The sequence below is a fragment of the Narcine bancroftii genome, chromosome 7 (genome assembly GCF_036971445.1).
Source record: "Narcine bancroftii isolate sNarBan1 chromosome 7, sNarBan1.hap1, whole genome shotgun sequence".
Classification (NCBI taxonomy): domain Eukaryota; kingdom Metazoa; phylum Chordata; class Chondrichthyes; order Torpediniformes; family Narcinidae; genus Narcine; species Narcine bancroftii.
Genome location: NC_091475.1, coordinates 181,326,380 through 181,348,416, shown reverse-complemented (window position 1 = coordinate 181,348,416; position 22,037 = coordinate 181,326,380). Strand labels below are relative to the sequence as shown.

The following is a 22,037-nucleotide window of genomic DNA, read 5'->3' as shown; positions in this document are numbered from 1 at the left end:
AGGTACAGGGATGGGAGGGATATGGACTGGGTGCAGGTCAGTGGGACTAGACAAAATAATAGTTTGGCACAGACAAAAAGGGCCAAATGGCCTGTTTCTGTGCTGTAATGTTTTATGGTTCCACGGTTCCAGCATGCATATGTTGGCCCCCTCAGCTCATCCAGAAAAAATAAAGATTATACAAGCATCTCGGAAGTGCATAAATTAGTTGGATCTTTACTTGCTATAGTACCCTGAAATGGCTTTATTGAGAAATAACCTACAATATTTCTCACTAATATTTGTAAAACATTAATTATACATTTAAATGAAACAAAAGTTTTGTTACCTTGTTATCATAGCTATAACTACCATCAGGAGTCGTAGCCATGATCTCTGGAGTTGAAGCTCTAAGGTGACCAGGACTCATGATACTTGGCTTTGCTACTCCAAAGCAAAGTATAAGATAGTTCCTCCAGAGGGTCACATAGTTGTCCACACCACATGTTGTGCTTACTTTTTTTGTGTACATGGGACTGCTGCAACATAACAGAAGAGAACTCTGAAACTGAATTCATATTCTACATAGAACAAAGTAGCATTTACAAGCAGTTCAGGCCAATGAGTGTTTGCTAAAGTTTCCCCAATCCTCAACTTTCTTCTCTTCCTTTCCATTTAGGCTGCCTCCTTAAGCTGCTTTGGTTTGATTATTCCTTGCAGATAATTTTTAAATTGTTCTAATATTGCATGCAAAAACAGTATTGATTCAGAATTAGCTTTATGGTCATGAACATGTGTCACACAATTTATTGTTTTGCGACAGTATTGTGCATTACAGGTGCAAAAATTGCTGTAAATTACACTTACACAAATATACTATTTAAAAATAAATAAATTAGTGCAGAAGAAGAGAAAAAAGGGAGGTAGCGTCTGTGGTTCATTGTCTATTCAGAAATCCGACGGCGGAGAAGAATCATTTTTGTAACATTGGGCATTTCATCTTTGCTTACAATCTATCACAGGTGTAAAAAGCAACTTCTTCAATATGCCTATAGCATAAAAATAGATCTTCTTTAATTCCAAAATTTTCCTATAATTTAATAATAAAACAAAATGCTTAGTATTACTTACTTAGGGTCAATGTGAGGCATCAAGAGCTGAAATCTGGTAAAGCCATATGGCCAAGCATAGCTAAGTGCCGTAGGACAATGCTTTGGAAGATTTTCCTGTCTCAGAAAGCTGAAGAGGCACAGAACCCAAGGGTCTTTTACAGACTGAGCAAATATCCAAACATGAGAAGGACTCTTTACATCGTAATGGCTGTTGACCAAAACTGAATTCCACTCTACCAGGTATTGTAAATCACCATTGTGTCCAAAGGGTATAGTGGTCTGTACAGAATTAGAAACATTTCATATTACATATCCTGAAATCTTCTCCTCTTATTCATATTCAGCATATTAATTACTCCATGAAAGCAAAAGATATGATACAAGTGAGGGATTGTTGGCATAAACCTTTCAAATGGAATAGCAGACTTAGTCTTTGGCTTCTCACCTCAGTGTGATGGACAATCATTTTAATTTGAAGGTAACAGGTACACTCCTTGAAAGACATCACAGACTTCTTCAAATATGTGGATCAGGCTTCAGTGACAGGCTTAGAATCAAATGCAATATCAATCTTAGACTTAAGCAATGGAATAGTGATTTCCTCATTAGTGAAGATTGATGTAAAATACATGAACCACTTCTACTTAATTTATTTCTTAAATAAATTACTTGGATTTTTTCCCCCACACATAAGAGGTGCCAGGGTCTGGGATATCTCAGATTGAGCTCACAGCATTCTCGAGAGGGAGGGTAAGATGTCAGATGTCATGGTCCATGTAGGGACCAATGACGTGGGTAGAAAGGGTGATGAGGTCCTGCAGAGAGTTCAGGAAGTTAGGTGTGAAGTTGGACCTCCAGGGTTATTATCTCATGATTGCTACCCATGCCACATGCTCGTGAGAAACAGGAGTATATTGCAGCTTAACACACGGCTAAAGAGATGGTGCAGGAGAGAAGGGTTCAAATTTCAACATGATTGGGCTCTCTTCCTGGAAATGTGGGACCTGTACTGGCATCTGAACTGGAGGAGGACTAATATCCTTGTGAGAAGGTTTGCTAGTGCTGCTCTTGTGGTTGGGGAGGAGGGTGGGGGTGGGGTGGATGGTTTAAACTAGATTTGCAAGGGGACAGCAACCGGAGTACCAGAGCAGAGAATGGAGTGAAGTACAAAAAAGATAATGTTAAGTGCATTTAGAGGCAGGAATCAAAGGGCTGTGCATAGTGGAAATAATGTTCTCAGGTGCCTCCACTTCAATGCAGGAGTATTGTAGGAAAGGCAGATGAGCTTAGAGAGTGAATTGGCACATAGAATTATGATATTGTGGCCTTTAGTGAAATTTGGTTGCAGGAGAGGCAGGACGTAATGGAGCAGAAGGGATGAAAGTGGAAGGAGTGGCATTGTTCGTCAGGGAAAATATCACATCTGTGCTCAGGCAGGACAGATTAGAACATTTGTCAATTGAGGCTATATGATGTGTGCTGTCAGACCAAAACGTGCTATCCAGGAAGAAATAAGGGGCCTGGCACAGGTGTCAGTAGTCATGTCTGCCATGAAACCACCTCAGGCTTTCGTGTGGTCCGATCCACTATAGTGAGAAGAAAACGAGAACCATGTGACACCGGCAGGGGGCCTACAATGTCCACATGTACATGGCCAAACCTCCGATACATCAGCTCAAAAGATATAGTGGGGGTTTCATGCGTTGCTGGACTTTGGATGTCTGGCAATGAGTGCATGTCTTCACCAAATTGCTAACCCGTTTTCGAAGGCCATGCCACACAAATCTGTTGGCTGCCATCCGGACACAGTCATTCTGATCAATGGATGTGCCAACCCATGTACCGTGTCAAATACCTGCTGCATCCAGGCCACCGGAACGATTGGGCAAGGACGACCTGTGGATATGTCACAGCGGAGCTTCCCTGGGCCTACCGGAATTTGTTCCGGGTGCAGGTTCGATAACATAACATGGAATTTCTTCATCTACTTGTTGTGCTTTCGTGAGCATAACAGTGCACCCCTTGGGCTAAGGTCTGCATGGATTGAATGGTGGGGCAAGCAAAGCATCTGCCACTATGTTGGCCTTTCCTGAGATGTGTTCGATGGCTCTTGTGAACTCATGAATATGATAAATGTCTCTGCTGATGAGCCGACCATGGATCCGATACCTTAGTGAAGGCAAATGTAAGTGGCTTGTGGGTCAGAAAAGTCGTAAAATGCCTGCCTTCTAGAAAGTACCTGAAATGTCTGATAGCTAGGTACAGTGTCAACAGTTCTCGATCAAAAGCACTCTTCTTGAGTTCTGGTGGTCTCAGGTGCTTGCTTAAGAAAGCCAATGGTTTCCAATGCCCATCAATGTATTGTTTAACCACCCCTCCTACTGGTATACTGAACTCATCCACTGTCAAGTTTGTTGGGACATCAGTTCTTGGGTAGACCAGCAATGCAGCATTAGTCAGTGCTTCCTTGGCATTCTTGAATTCTTCGTCACAAGTGACATCTTTGCCTTGCCTGACAACAGGGCGAAGAGGTGGTGCATGATGCGAGCTGCGATGGTAGAAACTGGCGATAAAAGTTCACCATTCCAACGTTCTCCTGGAGGCCTTTAACTGTACTGGGCTTAGCGAATGTCCAGATCGCCTCTACCTTTGCCAGTCGTGGCTTTGCTCCATGTTTGTCGATTCTATGACCCAGAAAATCGATGGTCGCTAACCCAAATTGACACTTGGCCGAGTTGATGGTCAGCCCAAACCCTTTTAAACGAGTGAAAAGCTTGTGCAGGTGGGACAGATGTTCCTGACAACTGCGGCTAGTGATACGTATGTGGCATAGGTATAGGAAGATTAAGTCAAGATTGTATCCCACTAGGTCCATTAAACGTTGGAAGGTCTGCACGGCATTCTTGAGCCCAAAAGACATTCTTCTGAATTTAAAAAGGCCAAAGGATGTAATAATAGCCATTTTTGGAATGTCATCCAGGTAGACTGGGATCTAATGATACCCCCAGATCAGGTCCACCTTGTAAAAGCTGCAGGCTCCCTGCAGGTTGGATGTGAAGTCCTGTAAATGTAGTATCAGTTAGCGATTCGGTGCAGTAACCTCATTCAACCTACTGTAATCACCGCAGGGTCTCCATCCGCCTGCAGCCTTGGGTACCATGTGGAGCAGGGAGGCCCAGGAGCTATCGGACCATTGAACAATACCCATGTCCTCCATCCTTTCAAATTCCTCTTTGGCCAGATGAAGTTTATCTGGAGGGAGCCAGTGAAGTCGGGCATACAGCAGTGGCCCTTCGGTTGGCATCACCGAAGTGAATTTTGGTGTAATTATTGCAGGGAATTCCATCTCCAAAAGAATAATGGAGACTAAATGAGGGGCTGGCAGGTTGGCCTCACCTAGGGCAAAGGTCTGGAAAGTACTGGTATGAACAAGTCTTCATCTTTCTAGGTCAACCAGCAAGTTGTGCGCTCTGAGAAAATCAGCTCCCAGTAGCGGTTGTGCGACCGTGGCCAATGTGAACATCCACATGAACTTAGTATCGCCGAACTGAAGTGGTATCCTATGCATGTTAATTGTATGGATAGTACTACAGTTTGCAGTTTTCAATGACGGCCTGGGTTTTCTGTTATGCCCCAAGTGGGGGGGCGGGGGGGGGGGGTGGGAGCACGCTGATCTCAGCCACTGTATCCACCAAGAAACGCCGGCCGGCATGTCTTTTCCAGACATATAAAAGGCTGTCTCGATGGCCAGCCACCACAGCCATTAGCAACGGCTGGCCTCGGCATTTTTCCTGAAATGCACAGGGAGTTTGGCAGCGGTAATCTTCTGCACCCCATCGTTGATGGTAAAAAAAAACAATGGATGGTACTGTCATCCCGTTGTCTCCAGGCTAACAGGTGGTCTGACAACGGATTTTCATGGTCCTGTTGCTGTGAGCAGGATCTAGTGACCTGTCCTACAGATGTCAAGCTTTCTTGCTCAGCCTGCCATAAAATGTCATCACAGGTTGTGACTCTCCGTGGGTTATTTAAATCTTCATGGGCTAGTATCTTCTGGCAAATGCTCCAAGAAAGCCTGCTCAAACATGATTCAGGGCCTATGACCTTCCACTAGTGCCAGCATTTCATTCATGAGCACGAAAGGTGTCCTGTCTCCCAAAATATCCAAGTGAAGTAAATGGGCCACTTGATCTCACGTCGTAAGAAGCCAAAGGTATGGATAAGCACCCTTTTGAGTGCCACATATGTGCCCTCCTCCGGAGGATGCTGCAGAAAAATCAGAAACTCGGCTTGCTGTCTCTAGACCCAGGGGGCTTACTACATAGTAGTACTGCAATGGAATCAGATGTTTTCTGCCCCAACTAGAATTGGGCTTCTGCTTGGTCAAACCATACACGTGGATGTGAACTCCAAAACACTGACAGTTTCAGAGGCACAGCATATATTAAAGAAAAATTTTCCATGTTAGGGTCCAAATATTGTTTGGACCATCAGGATCAACAATGTAGCAAAGTATTCTATACTGAGCTATTATAGATATCGATACACATTGAGGTATACACTGGGACGTTGAGGTATACACTGGGACGTTGATGTTCATACTGTGGAGTCTAGTGCAGATTGACACCTCCAGGCTTGCATGCTGGGCTTATATACATCACTGCTTCTGTCACATGGACAGGAAGTGACATCATCAGTGACATCATCAACTCATATAAGAACTTGTGCTGGATGCAGGTTAATTTCCCATGTTTTCCACAGCATGTACACAATTTTGGGAGCCAAATTCGTTTGGTGGTGTGGGTCGTCACATTCGAACAACTCAATGGTTCTCTCAAATTATGCCATGTTTAAGCTTAGAGAAAGTTAGGAGTCGTACATTTGATACTTCTGTTAAATTTGAAGAGACTTGGCGACCTTTTATAATTTATTTCCACATGACTTTGTTAGTATAATTATTTTTCCTTCCGGATTATATTTAATTTTATTTCTTTTCTCATTGTTGGTGAAGACCAGTGATTAATTTTTATTAGTAAATTCTCAGGATAGGCTGCCCAGTCTTTTTTTTCTTAGATTAGGAGGGGTTTTTATATAATTTTTTTTTCTTTATGAAGATTTCCACTTGAAGAGAACGTATTTGTTAATTGTGGTGTAATGGAATACGTTTATATGAGGTCATATTGTGATTTTATTTCCTTCTTGATTATGTACTTCTATTCTCAGGTATTTTTTTAACCTATGATTAATAAAAAGATTGAAAAAGAAAAAAGCTTGAACAGGTACATGGATGGCAGAGGAATTTATGGATATGGAATGGGTACAGGTCATTTGGACTAGGCAGAATAATAGTTCAAAAGAGGTTAGAAGGGTTAAAGGGCCTGTTTTCTGCACTGTGTAATGTTCTATGGTTCAATGGTTCTAAATACAGTAAAATCCCTTGTATTCAGTATTCAAGCAACCGGCAAAAAAATCTAGGAAAATAAAATTAAAAAAAAAAGAATAAAATAAGGGAAAAAAATAAACAGGTTTAAAATTGTAAAAGTAAATGTTCTCTGAAGATGGGAGCAAATATTCAGCCAGCAGACTGCCTTGGTTGTGCTTTGCTCGTAGCATAAATAAAATTGAATAAAATTCTATGAAACGGGAATGCTGTCGCACAGGATGAAGAGCTGGTTGATGCCACTTGCTGTTGGGGTGACTTCCTTAAAGTAGCTCTTTATCCTTGCTTAGTTATCTGTAAATTTGAGGGAGGGGTTGGATTAATTATCTATAATGCTATTGTTTGTCTTTTGGACAGCTCTGTGAAGAGTTAGGAACATGTAAATGCAGTGACATTAAATGTTTTTGAAGTATATGACTGAAAATAAAATAAACTGCTATAAGGTTTATATATTCATGCAAGTGAAGCTTGTTCAGTGTAAGTACAGGAGAGTATTTTTGTCTTTTAACTTGTTTATTGTCAATGTATGCATTAGTTAGTCTCAAGCAACCAGAAAATACATTCATCTGGAATTACCAATCCCTATCGGTGCCAGATACCAAGAGTTTTACTGTTCATAAAAAAAATCTATTATTGTCACAAAGTGATGGCTTTTGCTTTCTAAAAAAAAGTTCTAGAAAAAAAATCAATAGAAAAGGAATAGGGAGAACATTATCAAGCTTCTAAAAAGGCAAGCAATGGGTCTGCCTGAAATGGCAGGAAACTATTTGAACCTTCAAAGCCAGATATTAGAATGGGTCAGACCAGATGTTAATAAAATGTAGAGCTGAAACAGCCATGCTGTCAATTTTGGGTCCATTTTGGATGCTATTTCAAAATTGGAATTTTATGTTGTTCACCCTCCAGCAGTTTGTACAGATATGTATACTGGATTGGAAATTTGTGGTGATACACCACTAGCCTACTGCAAGGGGTGACCTGTGTACGTGCAGGAAGATCACTGGAGAACAGACCACACCTGGACAACTCTCAATCATCCGACCTTGATGGACCAAGCCCCACCCGGAAGGCTGCCACATCTGGCCCTTTGAGGTCAGTCGCACGGAGTTGCAGCTAACTACAGCAGAGACTTTAAGTAGAATAAAGCCTGTTGTTCAGTCTTCCGAATCTTGTGTCTGCTGACTGTCACAAAATTACAGTTGTATAAACACACAGAAAAATATTTATACTTACTGAATCTGAGGCTGCAACATGGATAAAATTCTCCAAAATAGATGAACTTAATTGATCCATGACTTCAATCATCGGCTTATCATCACCCTAATGGAAGAAGTTTTTTTTTAGTCGAAGTAGCAGATTGCCAAGATAATGTAATATTTTAAATATGTTATGTTAACCATAATTCAAATAAAAAGTGGATATCTTAATAAATTTTTCATCAATTTATGTGATGCATCATTTGGAACACCAGTCTATTTATTTGGCTCCTATGGTGGGATCAGGGAAAATCTATTGGAAGAGCTGGTTGCTTATTTATGTTTACTTATTCTTTTGAATTTCAGAACACTAGGGTGGATTGAACTATACTTAATATTGTGGCCACTGCCTGCACTTTCCATTCTAAAATGTGCTACAGTGTGGCTCCTAAGGTGCTGCATTTGTTGACCCCACCACCCTTCAACAAGGCAAGGCAGGGACTAGGCGCTAAGGTCATTGGAATGCTCTGTGCGAGCAATTGAGAATTCGGAGTTAGAAGACCATCGAACCATAGGGCTTTCATGTTGAAAGTCACGGGGAGTTCTCTATGGACAGTGGGCTAGACATCAGTGTATTCAAGCCAGAATCCGAATTTATTGTCATTTTGTTGTTTTGCAGCAGCATTAAAAGTCAGCCTGAAGAAAACTGAGGTCCTCCATCAGCCAGCTCCCCACCATGACTACCAGCCCCCCCACATCTCCATCGGGCACACAAAACTCAAAACGGTCAACCAGTTTACCTATCTCGGCTGCACCATTTCATCAGATGCAAGGATCGACAATGAGATAGACAACAGACTCGCCAAGGCAAATAGCGCCTTTGGAAGACTACACAAAAGAGTCTGGAAAAACAACCAACTGAAAAACCTCACAAAGATAAGTGTATACAGAGCCGTTGTCATACCCCCACTCCTGTTCGGCTCCGAATCATGGGTCCTCTACCGGCACCACCTACGGCTCCTAGAACGCTTCCACTAGCGTTGTCTCCGCTCCATCCTCAACATCCATTGGAGCGCTTACATCCCTAACGTCGAAGTACTCGAGATGGCAGAGGTCGACAGCATCGAGTCCACGCTGCTGAAGATCCAGCTGCGCTGGATGGGTCACGTCTCCAGAATGGAGGACCATCGCCTTCCCAAGATCATGTTATATGGCGAGCTCTCCACTAGCCACCGTGACAGAGGTGCACCAAAGGAAAGGTACAAGGACTGCCTAAAGAAATCTCTTGGTGCCTGCCACATTGACCACCGCCAGTGGGCTGATAACGCCTCAAACCGTGCATCTTGGCGCCTCACAGTTTGGCGGGCAGCAACCTCCTTTGAAGAAGACCGCAGAGCCCACCTCACTGACAAAAGGCAAAGGAGGAAAAACCCAACACCCAACCCCAACCAACCAATTTTCCCCTGCAACCGCTGCAATCGTGTCTGCCTGTCCCACATCAGACTTGTCAGCCACAAACGAGCCTGCAGCTGACATGGACTTTTTACCCCCTCCATAAATCTTCATCCGCGAAGCCAAGCCAAAGATTGTGTAGTACAGGTGCAAAATTGATATAAATTACATGTCTACAAATACACTATTTAAAAAGATAAATAAATTAGTGCAAAAGAAGAGAAAAAGTGAAGGAGTGTCTATGGCAATTTAGGGAAAATCTACATGCAACCAGATCTTGATTCGAATTTCATTTCGCTTCCCAATTTCCTATAGCAATTCTGGCTCAATTGACAGCAATCTCACCTCTAAGTTGGAAGGTTTTATGTTAAATTCCCACTCCAGCCATGGATATAAAATTCTATAAGCTGATGCTTCAGCATTGTACTGAGGGATGATTTGTTAAACTGAGGCACTATTCACTTTCTCAAATGGATAGGAAAAATGTCATAGAATTATTTTGAAAAACAGCAGGGGAACTACCCCCAGCAAAGTTTATTCCACAATCATAAACATAAGATATTCTATTCATTTGCATTTTGGTGCTTGTGGGAGCCAGATGTACACAATTTAAGTACAGCATTTTCTTTATTAATAACATATTGCTACAAAAAAACACTTAATTGAATGATCTGTAAGGTATTACCTAACTGCAAGTCTTTTTTTTCTACGCCAGGACTATTATATTGTAAACTAATTCTGAATTACCAGCACTGCAAATGCAAAATTAGTATTAGATAGACCCAATTATTATCCAACGATAATATATTTTAAAGAGATTTTAATAACAAGAATAAGAAAACTCCATACCTCTGACTGCCCTAAAGCTGAAAACAATGCACGAACTTCCTTCAGGATAGAAACAGCCAACTTTCGTGTTGCAATCTGACAGCTACAAAGTAAAACTAGGGCAAATCCTTCCACAGCATGCAGAACGTTTGAATGAGGACTCTTTTCTTGATGAAGCTGGTAGAAATATTTAAAATAACTTTATGATAATTTGATAGCAATTCAAAATATAGTTAGAAAAAAACACAAATTAGGCTTCAATTCTTTTTACCCCTTTTATCCTACAATTACATTAAAATACAATAAATCCAGAGGATAATTATAATATCTGAAAACTGAGATGAACTTACAGGTATGGCATGCTGGGATATCCATACTTGCTGTGTATTGAGTCATTCAGCACAGAACAGGCCATTTGGCGCAACCCAGCTATTCTGGTCTAGTTTTTTCTCAGCCCTTCCTATCCATATGTCTTGCCTTTTGAACATTATAATTGTACCCATTTCTATAGCTTCCTCTATCAGCTTGTTCCAGTCACAGACTACTGAGTGAAAAAAGTTGCCCTTCAGGTTTCTGTTAAATCTCCCTTTTAGACCTGCGCCCTCTAGTTCTGCCCTGGGAAGTAGAATGTGAGCATTCACTTCATCCATGCCGCTCATGATTTTATCAACCTCTATAAGGTCATGGTCAGCCACCTACTGGGCAAAGGAATGGGAATGGAGGTAAGGCACAAAAGACATATGTTCAACGCTGGTTTTAAATGTAATTAAATGGTCATGAAGAAAAGAAATGAACATAATTTCTTATGGTCACTTCATATTAAAAGAGTATACAACAGAAGCAATGGCATTAAAAGACCTCTGTAATAACCAGAAATCTGGGGAAGTCATGAAGATTGTTAAAAGGGAAATGTGGAAATGTTTGTTTCGGAAGGAAGAATTAATGGAGTATTGTTTAAATGAAAAATAAAGTGCAGATATCTGCAGCACATAGGAATTTGAGGGACATTGTAAGAGGGAAGGCTGATTGAATGTTGGCCATTATTTCAAGGCATTTGTGAGTACTACTACTATTACTAGAGCAGCCATTCTCAATGGGGGTCCATATGCCCCCCTTCCCTGGGGGCCACAGCACAGTTTAGGGTGGCACAGACTGAAATCATTAAATATATTTTATGCTTTTATGTAATCAGTAGGAGAGAAGTATGAAAGAAGTTAACCAAATTTGAATGCGTCAAAGGTAGGGGGACCCATAAGTTTTGAGCAGAGTCCTAAGGGGGCCATAGCCAAAATATGTTTTGAGAATGGCTGCTCTAGAGAACTGTGAACAATTCTGGTGCCCTCATTGATGCACCACCAATAATTTCAAAGACCAAAAGTTTTAGAGAAACTGATAAGCTTTTATTCACACTGGTCAACTGTCCTGGAATGAGGAGGGGGCTGTGGCATCATTGCCTTATTCAGGGGTCAGTGGGAGCAGCCTCAGGCACAGTCAGCAAGGGGTGTATCGTAGCACATCCAAACATATATACAGCACATCCAAACATATATACAGCACATCCAAACAAATATACAACACATCCAAACATATATACAGCACATCCAAACATATATACAGCACATCCAAACATATATACAACACATCCAAACATATATTCAGCACATCCAAACATATATACAGCTAATCCAAACATATATACAGCTCATGCAAACATATATACAGCACATCCAAACATATATACAGCTCATCCAAACATATATACAACACATCCAAACATATATTCAGCACATCCAAACATATATACAGCTCATCCAAACATATATACAGCTCATCCAAACATATATACAACACATCCAAACATATATACAACACATCCAAACATATATACAGCTCATCCAAACATATATACAACACATCCAAACATATATTCAGCACATCCAAACATATATACAGCTCATCCAAACATATATACAGCTCATCCAAACATATATACAGCTCATCCAAACATATATACAGCTCATCCAAACATATATACAGCTCATCCAAACATATATACAACACATCCAAACATATATTCAGCACATACAAACATATATACAGCTCATCCAAACATATATACAGCTCATCCAAACATATATACAGCTCATCCAAACATATATATAGCTCATCCAAACATATATACAACACATCCAAACATATATTCAGCACATCCAAACATACATACAACACATCCAAACATATATACAGCACATCCAAACATATATACAGCACATCCAAACATATATACAACACATCCAAACATATATACAACACATCCAAACATATATACAACACATCCAAACATATATACAACACATCCAAACATATATACAGCACATCCAAACATATATACAACACATCCAAACATATATACAGCACATCCAAACATATATACAGCTCATCCAAACATATATACAACACATCCAAACATATATACAGCACATCCAAACATATATACAGCTCATCCAAACATATATACAGCACATCCAAACATATATACAGCTCATCCAAACATATATTCAGCACATCCAAACATATATACAGCTCATCCAAACATATATACAGCTCATCCAAACATATATACAACATATCCAAACATATATACAACACATCCAAACATATATACAGCTCATCCAAACATATATACAACACATCCAAACATATACACAACACATCCAAACATATATACAGCTCATCCAAACATATATTCAGCTCATCCAAACATATATACAACACATCCAAACATATATACAGCATATCCAAACATATATACAACACATCCAAACATATATACAGCTCATCCAAACATATATACAACACATCCAAACATATATTCAGCACATCCAAACATATATACAACACATCCAAACATATATACAACACATCCAAACATAAATTCAGCTCATCCAAACATATATACAACACATCCAAACATATATACAACACATCCAAACATATATACAGCTCATCCAAACATATATACAACATATCCAAACATATATACAACACATCCAAACATATATACAACACATCCAAACATATATACAGCTCATCCAAACATATATACAGCTCATCCAAACATATATACAACACATCCAAACATATATACAGCTCATCCAAACATATATACAGCTCATCCAAACATATATACAACATATCCAAACATATATACAACACATCCAAACATATATACAACACATCCAAACATATATTCAGCACATCCAAACATATATACAGCTCATCCAAACATATATACAGCTCATCCAAACATATATACAACATATCCAAACATATATACAGCACATCCAAACATATATACAGCACATCCAAACATATATACAACACATCCAAACATATATACAACACATCCAAACATATATTCAGCACATCCAAACATATATACAGCTCATCCAAACATATATTCAGCACATCCAAACATATATACAGCTCATCCAAACATATATACAGCTCATCCAAACATATATACAACATATCCAAACATATATACAGCACATCCAAACATATATACAGCTCATCCAAACATATATTCAGCACATCCAAACATATATACAGCTCATCCAAACATATATACAGCTCATCCAAACATATATACAACATATCCAAACATATATACAGCACATCCAAACATATATACAACATATCCAAACATATATACAGCACATCCAAACATATATACAACACATCCAAACATATATACAACATATCCAAACATATATACAGCACATCCAAACATATATACAACACATCCAAACATATATTCAGCACATCCAAACATATATACAACACATCCAAACATATATACAACACATCCAAACATATATACAACACATCCAAACATATATACAGCACATCCAAACATATATACAACACATCCAAACATATATACAACACATCCAAACATATATACAACACATCCAAACATATATACAGCACGTCCAAACATATATACAACACATCCAAACATATATACAGCACATCCAAACATATATACAGCACATCCAAACATATATACAACACATCCAAACATATATACAACACATCCAAACATATATTCAGCACATCCAAACATATATACAGCTCATCCAAACATATATACAACACATCCAAACATATATTCAGCACATCCAAACATATATACAACACATCCAAACATATATACAACACATCCAAACATATATACAACACATCCAAACATATATACAACACATCCAAACATATATACAACACATCCAAACATATATACAACACATCCAAGCATATATACAACACATCCAAATATATATACAGCACATCCAAACATATATACAACACATCCAAACATATATTCAGCTCATCCAAACATATATACAGCTCATCCAAACATATATACAACACATCCAAACATATATTCAGCACATCCAAACATATATACAGCACATCCAAACATATATTCAGCTCATCCAAACATATATACAACACATCCAAACATATATACAACACATCCAAATATATATACAACACATCCAAACATATATACAACACATCCAAACATATATATAGCACATCCAAACATATATACAGCTCATCCAAACATATATACAACACATCCAAACATATATTCAGCACATCCAAACATATATTCAGCACATCCAAACATATATACAACACATCCAAACATATATACAACACATCCAAACATATATACAACACATCCAAACATATATACAACACATCCAAACATATATTCAGCTCATCCAAACATATATACAGCTCATCCAAACATATATACAACACATCCAAACATATATACAACACATCCAAACATATATACAACACATCCAAACATATATTCAGCACATCCAAACATATATACAGCACATCCAAACATATATACAACACATCCAAACATATATACAACACATCCAAACATATATACAACACATCCAAACATATATACAACACATCCAAACATATATACAGCACATCCAAACATATATTCAGCACATCCAAACATATATACAGCTCATCCAAACATATATACAACACATCCAAACATATATACAACACATCCAAACATATATACAACACATCCAAACATATATACAACACATCCAAACATATATACAACACATCCAAACATATATACAACACATCCAAACATATATACAACACATCCAAACATATATACAACACATCCAAACATATATACAACACATCCAAACATATATACAACACATCCAAACATATATACAACACATCCAAACATATATACAACACATCCAAACATATATACAACACATCCAAACATATATACAACACATCCAAACATATATACAGCACATCCAAACATATATTCAGCACATCCAAACATATATACAGCTCATCCAAACATATATACAACACATCCAAACATATATACAACACATCCAAACATATATACAACACATCCAAACATATATACAACACATCCAAACATATATACAACACATCCAAACATATATACAACACATCCAAACATATATACAACACATCCAAACATATATACAACACATCCAAACATATATTCAGCACATCCAAACATATATACAACACATCCAAACATATATACAACACATCCAAACATATATACAACACATCCAAACATATATACAACACATCCAAACATATATACAACACATCCAAACATATATACAACACATCCAAACATATATACAGCTCATCCAAACATATATACAGCTCATCCAAACATATATACAACATATCCAAACATATATTCAGCACATCCAAACATATATACAGCTCATCCAAACATATATACAACACATCCAAACATATATTCAGCACATCCAAACATATATACAACACATCCAAACATATATACAACACATCCAAACATATATACAACACATCCAAACATATATACAACACATCCAAACATATATACAACACATCCAAACATATATACAACACATCCAAACATATATACAACACATCCAAACATATATACAGCTCATCCAAACATATATACAGCTCATCCAAACATATATACAACATATCCAAACATATATACAGCACATCCAAACATATATACAACACATCCAAACATATATACAGCACATCCAAACATATATACAACACATCCAAACATATATACAACACATCCAAACATATATACAACACATCCAAACATATATACAACACATCCAAACATATATACAGCTCATCCAAACATATATACAGCTCATCCAAACATATATACAACATATCCAAACATATATAGAGCACATCCAAACATATATACAACACATCCAAACATATATACAGCACATCCAAACATATATACAGCACATCCAAACATATATACAGCACATCCAAACATATATTCAGCACATCCAAACATATATACAGCTCATCCAAACATATATACAGCTCATCCAAACATATATTCAGCATATCCAAACATATATACAACACATCCAAACATATATACAACACCTCCAAACATATATACAACACCTCCAAACATATATACAGCTCATCCAAACATATATACAGCTCATCCATACATATATACAGCTCATCCAAACATATATTCAGCTCATCCAAACATATATACAACACATCCAAACATATATACAGCTCATCCAAACATATATACAGCTCATCCAAACATATATACAGCTCATCCAAACATATATACAGCTCATCCAAACATATATACAGCACATCCAAACATATATACAACACATCCAAACATATATACAACACATCCAAACATATATACAACACATCCAAACATATATACAGCTCATCCAAACATATATACAGCTCATCCAAACATATATACAACACATCCAAACATATATTCAGCACATCCAAACATATATACAACACATCCAAACATATATACAGCTCATCCAAACATATATACAGCTCATCCAAACATATATACAACACATACAAACATATATTCAGCACATCCAAACATATATACAACACATCCAAACATATATACAACACATCCAAACATATATACAACACATCCAAACATATATACAGCACATCCAAACATATATACAGCACATCCAAACATATATACAGCTCATCCAAACATATATACAACACATCCAAACATATATACAGCACATCCAAACATATATACAACACATCCAAACATATATACAACACATCCAAACATATATACAACACATCCAAACATATATACAGCACATCCAAACATATATACAACACATCCAAACATATATACAACACATCCAAACATATATACAACACATCCAAACATATATACAGCTCATCCAAACATATATACAGCTCATCCAAACATATATACAGCTCATCCAAACATATATACAGCTCATCCAAACATATATACAACACATCCAAACATATATTCAGCACATCCAAACATATATACAGCACATCCAAACATATATACAACACATCCAAACATATATACAACACATCCAAACATATATACAACACATCCAAACATATATACAGCTCATCCAAACATATATACAGCTCATCCAAACATATATACAACACATCCAAACATATATTCAGCACATCCAAACATATATACAACACATCCAAACATATATACAACACATCCAAACATATATACAACACATCCAAACATATATACAGCACATCCAAACATATATACAACACATCCAAACATATATACAGCACATCCAAACATATATTCAGCTCATCCAAACATATATACAGCTCATCCAAACATATATACAACACATCCAAACATATATACAACACATCCAAACATATATACAACACATCCAAACATATATACAACACATCCAAACATATATACAGCACATCCAAACATATATACAACACATCCAAACATATATACAACACATCCAAACATATATACAACACATCCAAACATATATTCAGCACATCCAAACATATATACAGCACATCCAAACATATATACAGCTCATCCAAACATATATTCAGCACATCCAAACATATATACAGCTCATCCAAACATATATACAACACATCCAAACATATATACAACACATCCAAACATATATACAACACATCCAAACATATATACAACACATCCAAACATATATACAACACATCCAAACATATATACAACACATCCAAACATATATACAACACATCCAAACATATATTCAGCACATCCAAACATATATACAGCACATCCAAACATATATACAACATATCCAAACATATATACAGCACATCCAAACATATATACAACACATCCAAACATATATACAGCTCATCCAAACATATATACAGCTCATCCAAACATATATACAACATATCCAAACATATATACAGCACATCCAAACATATATACAACACATCCAAACATATATACAGCTCATCCAAACATATATTCAGCACATCCAAACATATATACAGCACATCCAAACATATATACAGCACATCCAAACATATATACAACATATCCAAACATATATATAGCACATTCAAACATATATACAACACATCCAAACATATATTCAGCTCATCCAAACATATATACAGCTCATCCAAACATATATACAACATATCCAAACATATATACAGCTCATCCAAACATATATTCAGCATATCCAAACATATATTCAGCACATCCAAACATATATACAGCACATCCAAACATATATACAACACATCCAAACATATATTCATCTCATCCAAACATATATACAGCACATCCAAACATATATACAACATATCCAAACATATATACAGCACATCCAAACATATATACAACACATCCAAACATATATACAGCACATCCAAACATATATACAACACATCCAAACATATATACAGCTCATCCAAACATATATACAGCTCATCCAAACATATATACAACACATCCAAACATATATACAGCTCATCCAAACATATATTCAGCACATCCAAACATATATACAGCTCATCCAAACATATATACAACACATCCAAACATATATACAACACATCCAAACATATATACAACACATCCAAACATATATACAACACATCCAAACATATATACAACACATCCAAACATATATACAACACATCCAAACATATATTCAGCACATCCAAACATATATACAGCACATCCAAACATATATACAACATATCCAAACATATATACAGCACATCCAAACATATATACAACACATCCAAACATATATACAGCTCATCCAAACATATATACAGCTCATCCAAACATATATACAGCACATCCAAACATATATACAACACATCCAAACATATATACAGCACATCCAAACATATATACAGCACATCCAAACATATATACAACACATCCAAACATATATTCAGCACATCCAAACATATATACAGCTCATCCAAACATATATACAGCTCATCCAAACATATATACAACACATCCAAACATATATACAACACATCCAAACATATATACAGCTCATCCAAACATATATACAACACATCCAAACATATATACAACACATCCAAACATATATACAACACATCCAAACATATATACAACACATCCAAACATATATACAACACATCCAAACATATATTCAGCACATCCAAACATATATACAGCACATCCAAACATATATACAACATATCCAAACATATATACAGCACATCCAAACATATATACAACACATCCAAACATATATACAGCTCATCCAAACATATATACAGCTCATCCAAACATATATACAACATATCCAAACATATATACAGCACATCCAAACATATATACAACACATCCAAACATATATACAACACATCCAAACATATATACAACACATCCAAACATATATACAACACATCCAAACATATATACAACACATCCAAACATATATACAGCTCATCCAAACATATATACAGCTCATCCAAACATATATACAGCTCATCCAAACATATATACAACACATCCAAACATATATTCAGCACATCCAAACATATATACAGCTCATCCAAACATATATACAGCTCATCCAAACATATATACAGCTCATCCAAACATATGTACAGCTCATCCAAACATATATACAGCTCATCCAAACATATATACAGCTCATCCAAACATATGTACAGCTCATCCAAACATATATACAACACATCCAAACATATATTCAGCACATACAAACATATATACAGCTCATCCAAACATATATACAGCTCATCCAAACATATATACAGCTCATCCAAACATATATACAACACATCCAAACATATATTCAGCACATCCAAACATATATACAGCTCATCCAAACATATATACAGCTCATCCAAACATATGTACAGCTCATCCAAACATATGTACAGCTCATCCAAACATATATACAACACATCCAAACATATATTCAGCACATACAAACATATATACAGCTCATCCAAACATATATACAGCTCATCCAAACATATATACAGCTCATCCAAACATATATACAACACATCCAAACATATATTCAGCACATCCAAACATATATACAACACATCCAAACATATATACAACACATCCAAACATATATTCAGCTCATCCAAACATATATACAACACATCCAAACATATATACAACACATCCAAACATATATACAGCACATCCAAACATATATACAACACATCCAAACATATATACAGCTCATCCAAACATATATACAACACATCCAAACATATATTCAGCACATCCAAACATATATACAACACATCCAAACATATATACAACACATCCAAACATATATTCAGCTCATCCAGACATATATACAACACATCCAAACATATATACAACACATCCAAACATATATACAGCTCATCCAAACATATATTCAGCACATCCAAACATATATACAGCTCATCCAAACATATATACAACACATCCAAACATACATTCAGCTCATCCAAACATATATACAACACATCCAAACATATATACAACACATCCAAACATATATACAGCTCATCCAAACATATATACAACACATCCAAACATATATTCAGCTCATCCAAACATATATACAACACATCCAAACATATATACAACACATCCAAACATATATTCAGCTCATCCAAACATATATACAACACATCCAAACATATATACAACACATCCAAACATATATTCAGCTCATCCAAACATATATACAACACATCCAAACATATATACAACACATCCAAACATATATTCAGCTCATCCAAACATATATACAACACATCCAAACATATATACAACACATCCAAACATATATACAGCTCATCCAAACATATATACAACACATCCAAACATATATACAGCACATCCAAACATATATACAGCTCATCCAAACATATATACAACATATCCAAACATATATACAACACATCCAAACATATATACAACACATCCAAACATATATACAGCTCATCCAAACATATATACAGCTCATCCAAACATATATACAACATATCCAAACATATATACAACACATCCAAACATATATACAACACATCCAAACATATATTCAGCACATCCAAACATATATACAGCTCATCCAAACATATATACAACACATCCAAACATATATACAACACATCCAAACATATATACAACACATCCAAACATATATTCAGCTCATCCAAACAAATATACAACACATCCAAACATATATACAACACATCCAAACATATATTCAGCTCATCCAAACATATATACAGCTCATCCAAACATATATACAACACATCCAAACATATATACAACACATCCAAACATATATACAACACATCCAAACATATATTCAGCACATCCAAACATATATACAGCACATCCAAACATATATACAACATATCCAAACATATATACAGCACATCCAAACATATATACAACACATCCAAACATATATACAGCTCATCCAAACATATATACAGCTCATCCAAACATATATACAACATATCCAAACATATATACAGCACATCCAAACATATATA

At 36.4% G+C, this 22,037-nt stretch overlaps 1 protein-coding gene across 13 annotated transcripts in view; it reads right to left on the bottom strand.

Annotated features, from left to right (window-relative positions):
• LOC138739469 (protein furry homolog) overlaps positions 1-22,037 on the bottom strand; it is a 446,682-nt gene that overhangs the window by 195,912 nt on the left and 228,733 nt on the right. For all 13 annotated transcript variants that reach the window (XM_069891583.1, XM_069891588.1, XM_069891589.1 and 10 more), the window contains 4 exons: positions 10,029-10,184; positions 7,765-7,851; positions 1,111-1,370; positions 329-518 (listed from right to left, as the gene is read on the bottom strand). In XM_069891583.1, coding sequence (XP_069747684.1) covers positions 329-518; positions 1,111-1,370; positions 7,765-7,851; positions 10,029-10,184 — 693 coding nt within the window. The remainder of the gene's footprint in view (positions 1-328; positions 519-1,110; positions 1,371-7,764; positions 7,852-10,028; positions 10,185-22,037) is intronic.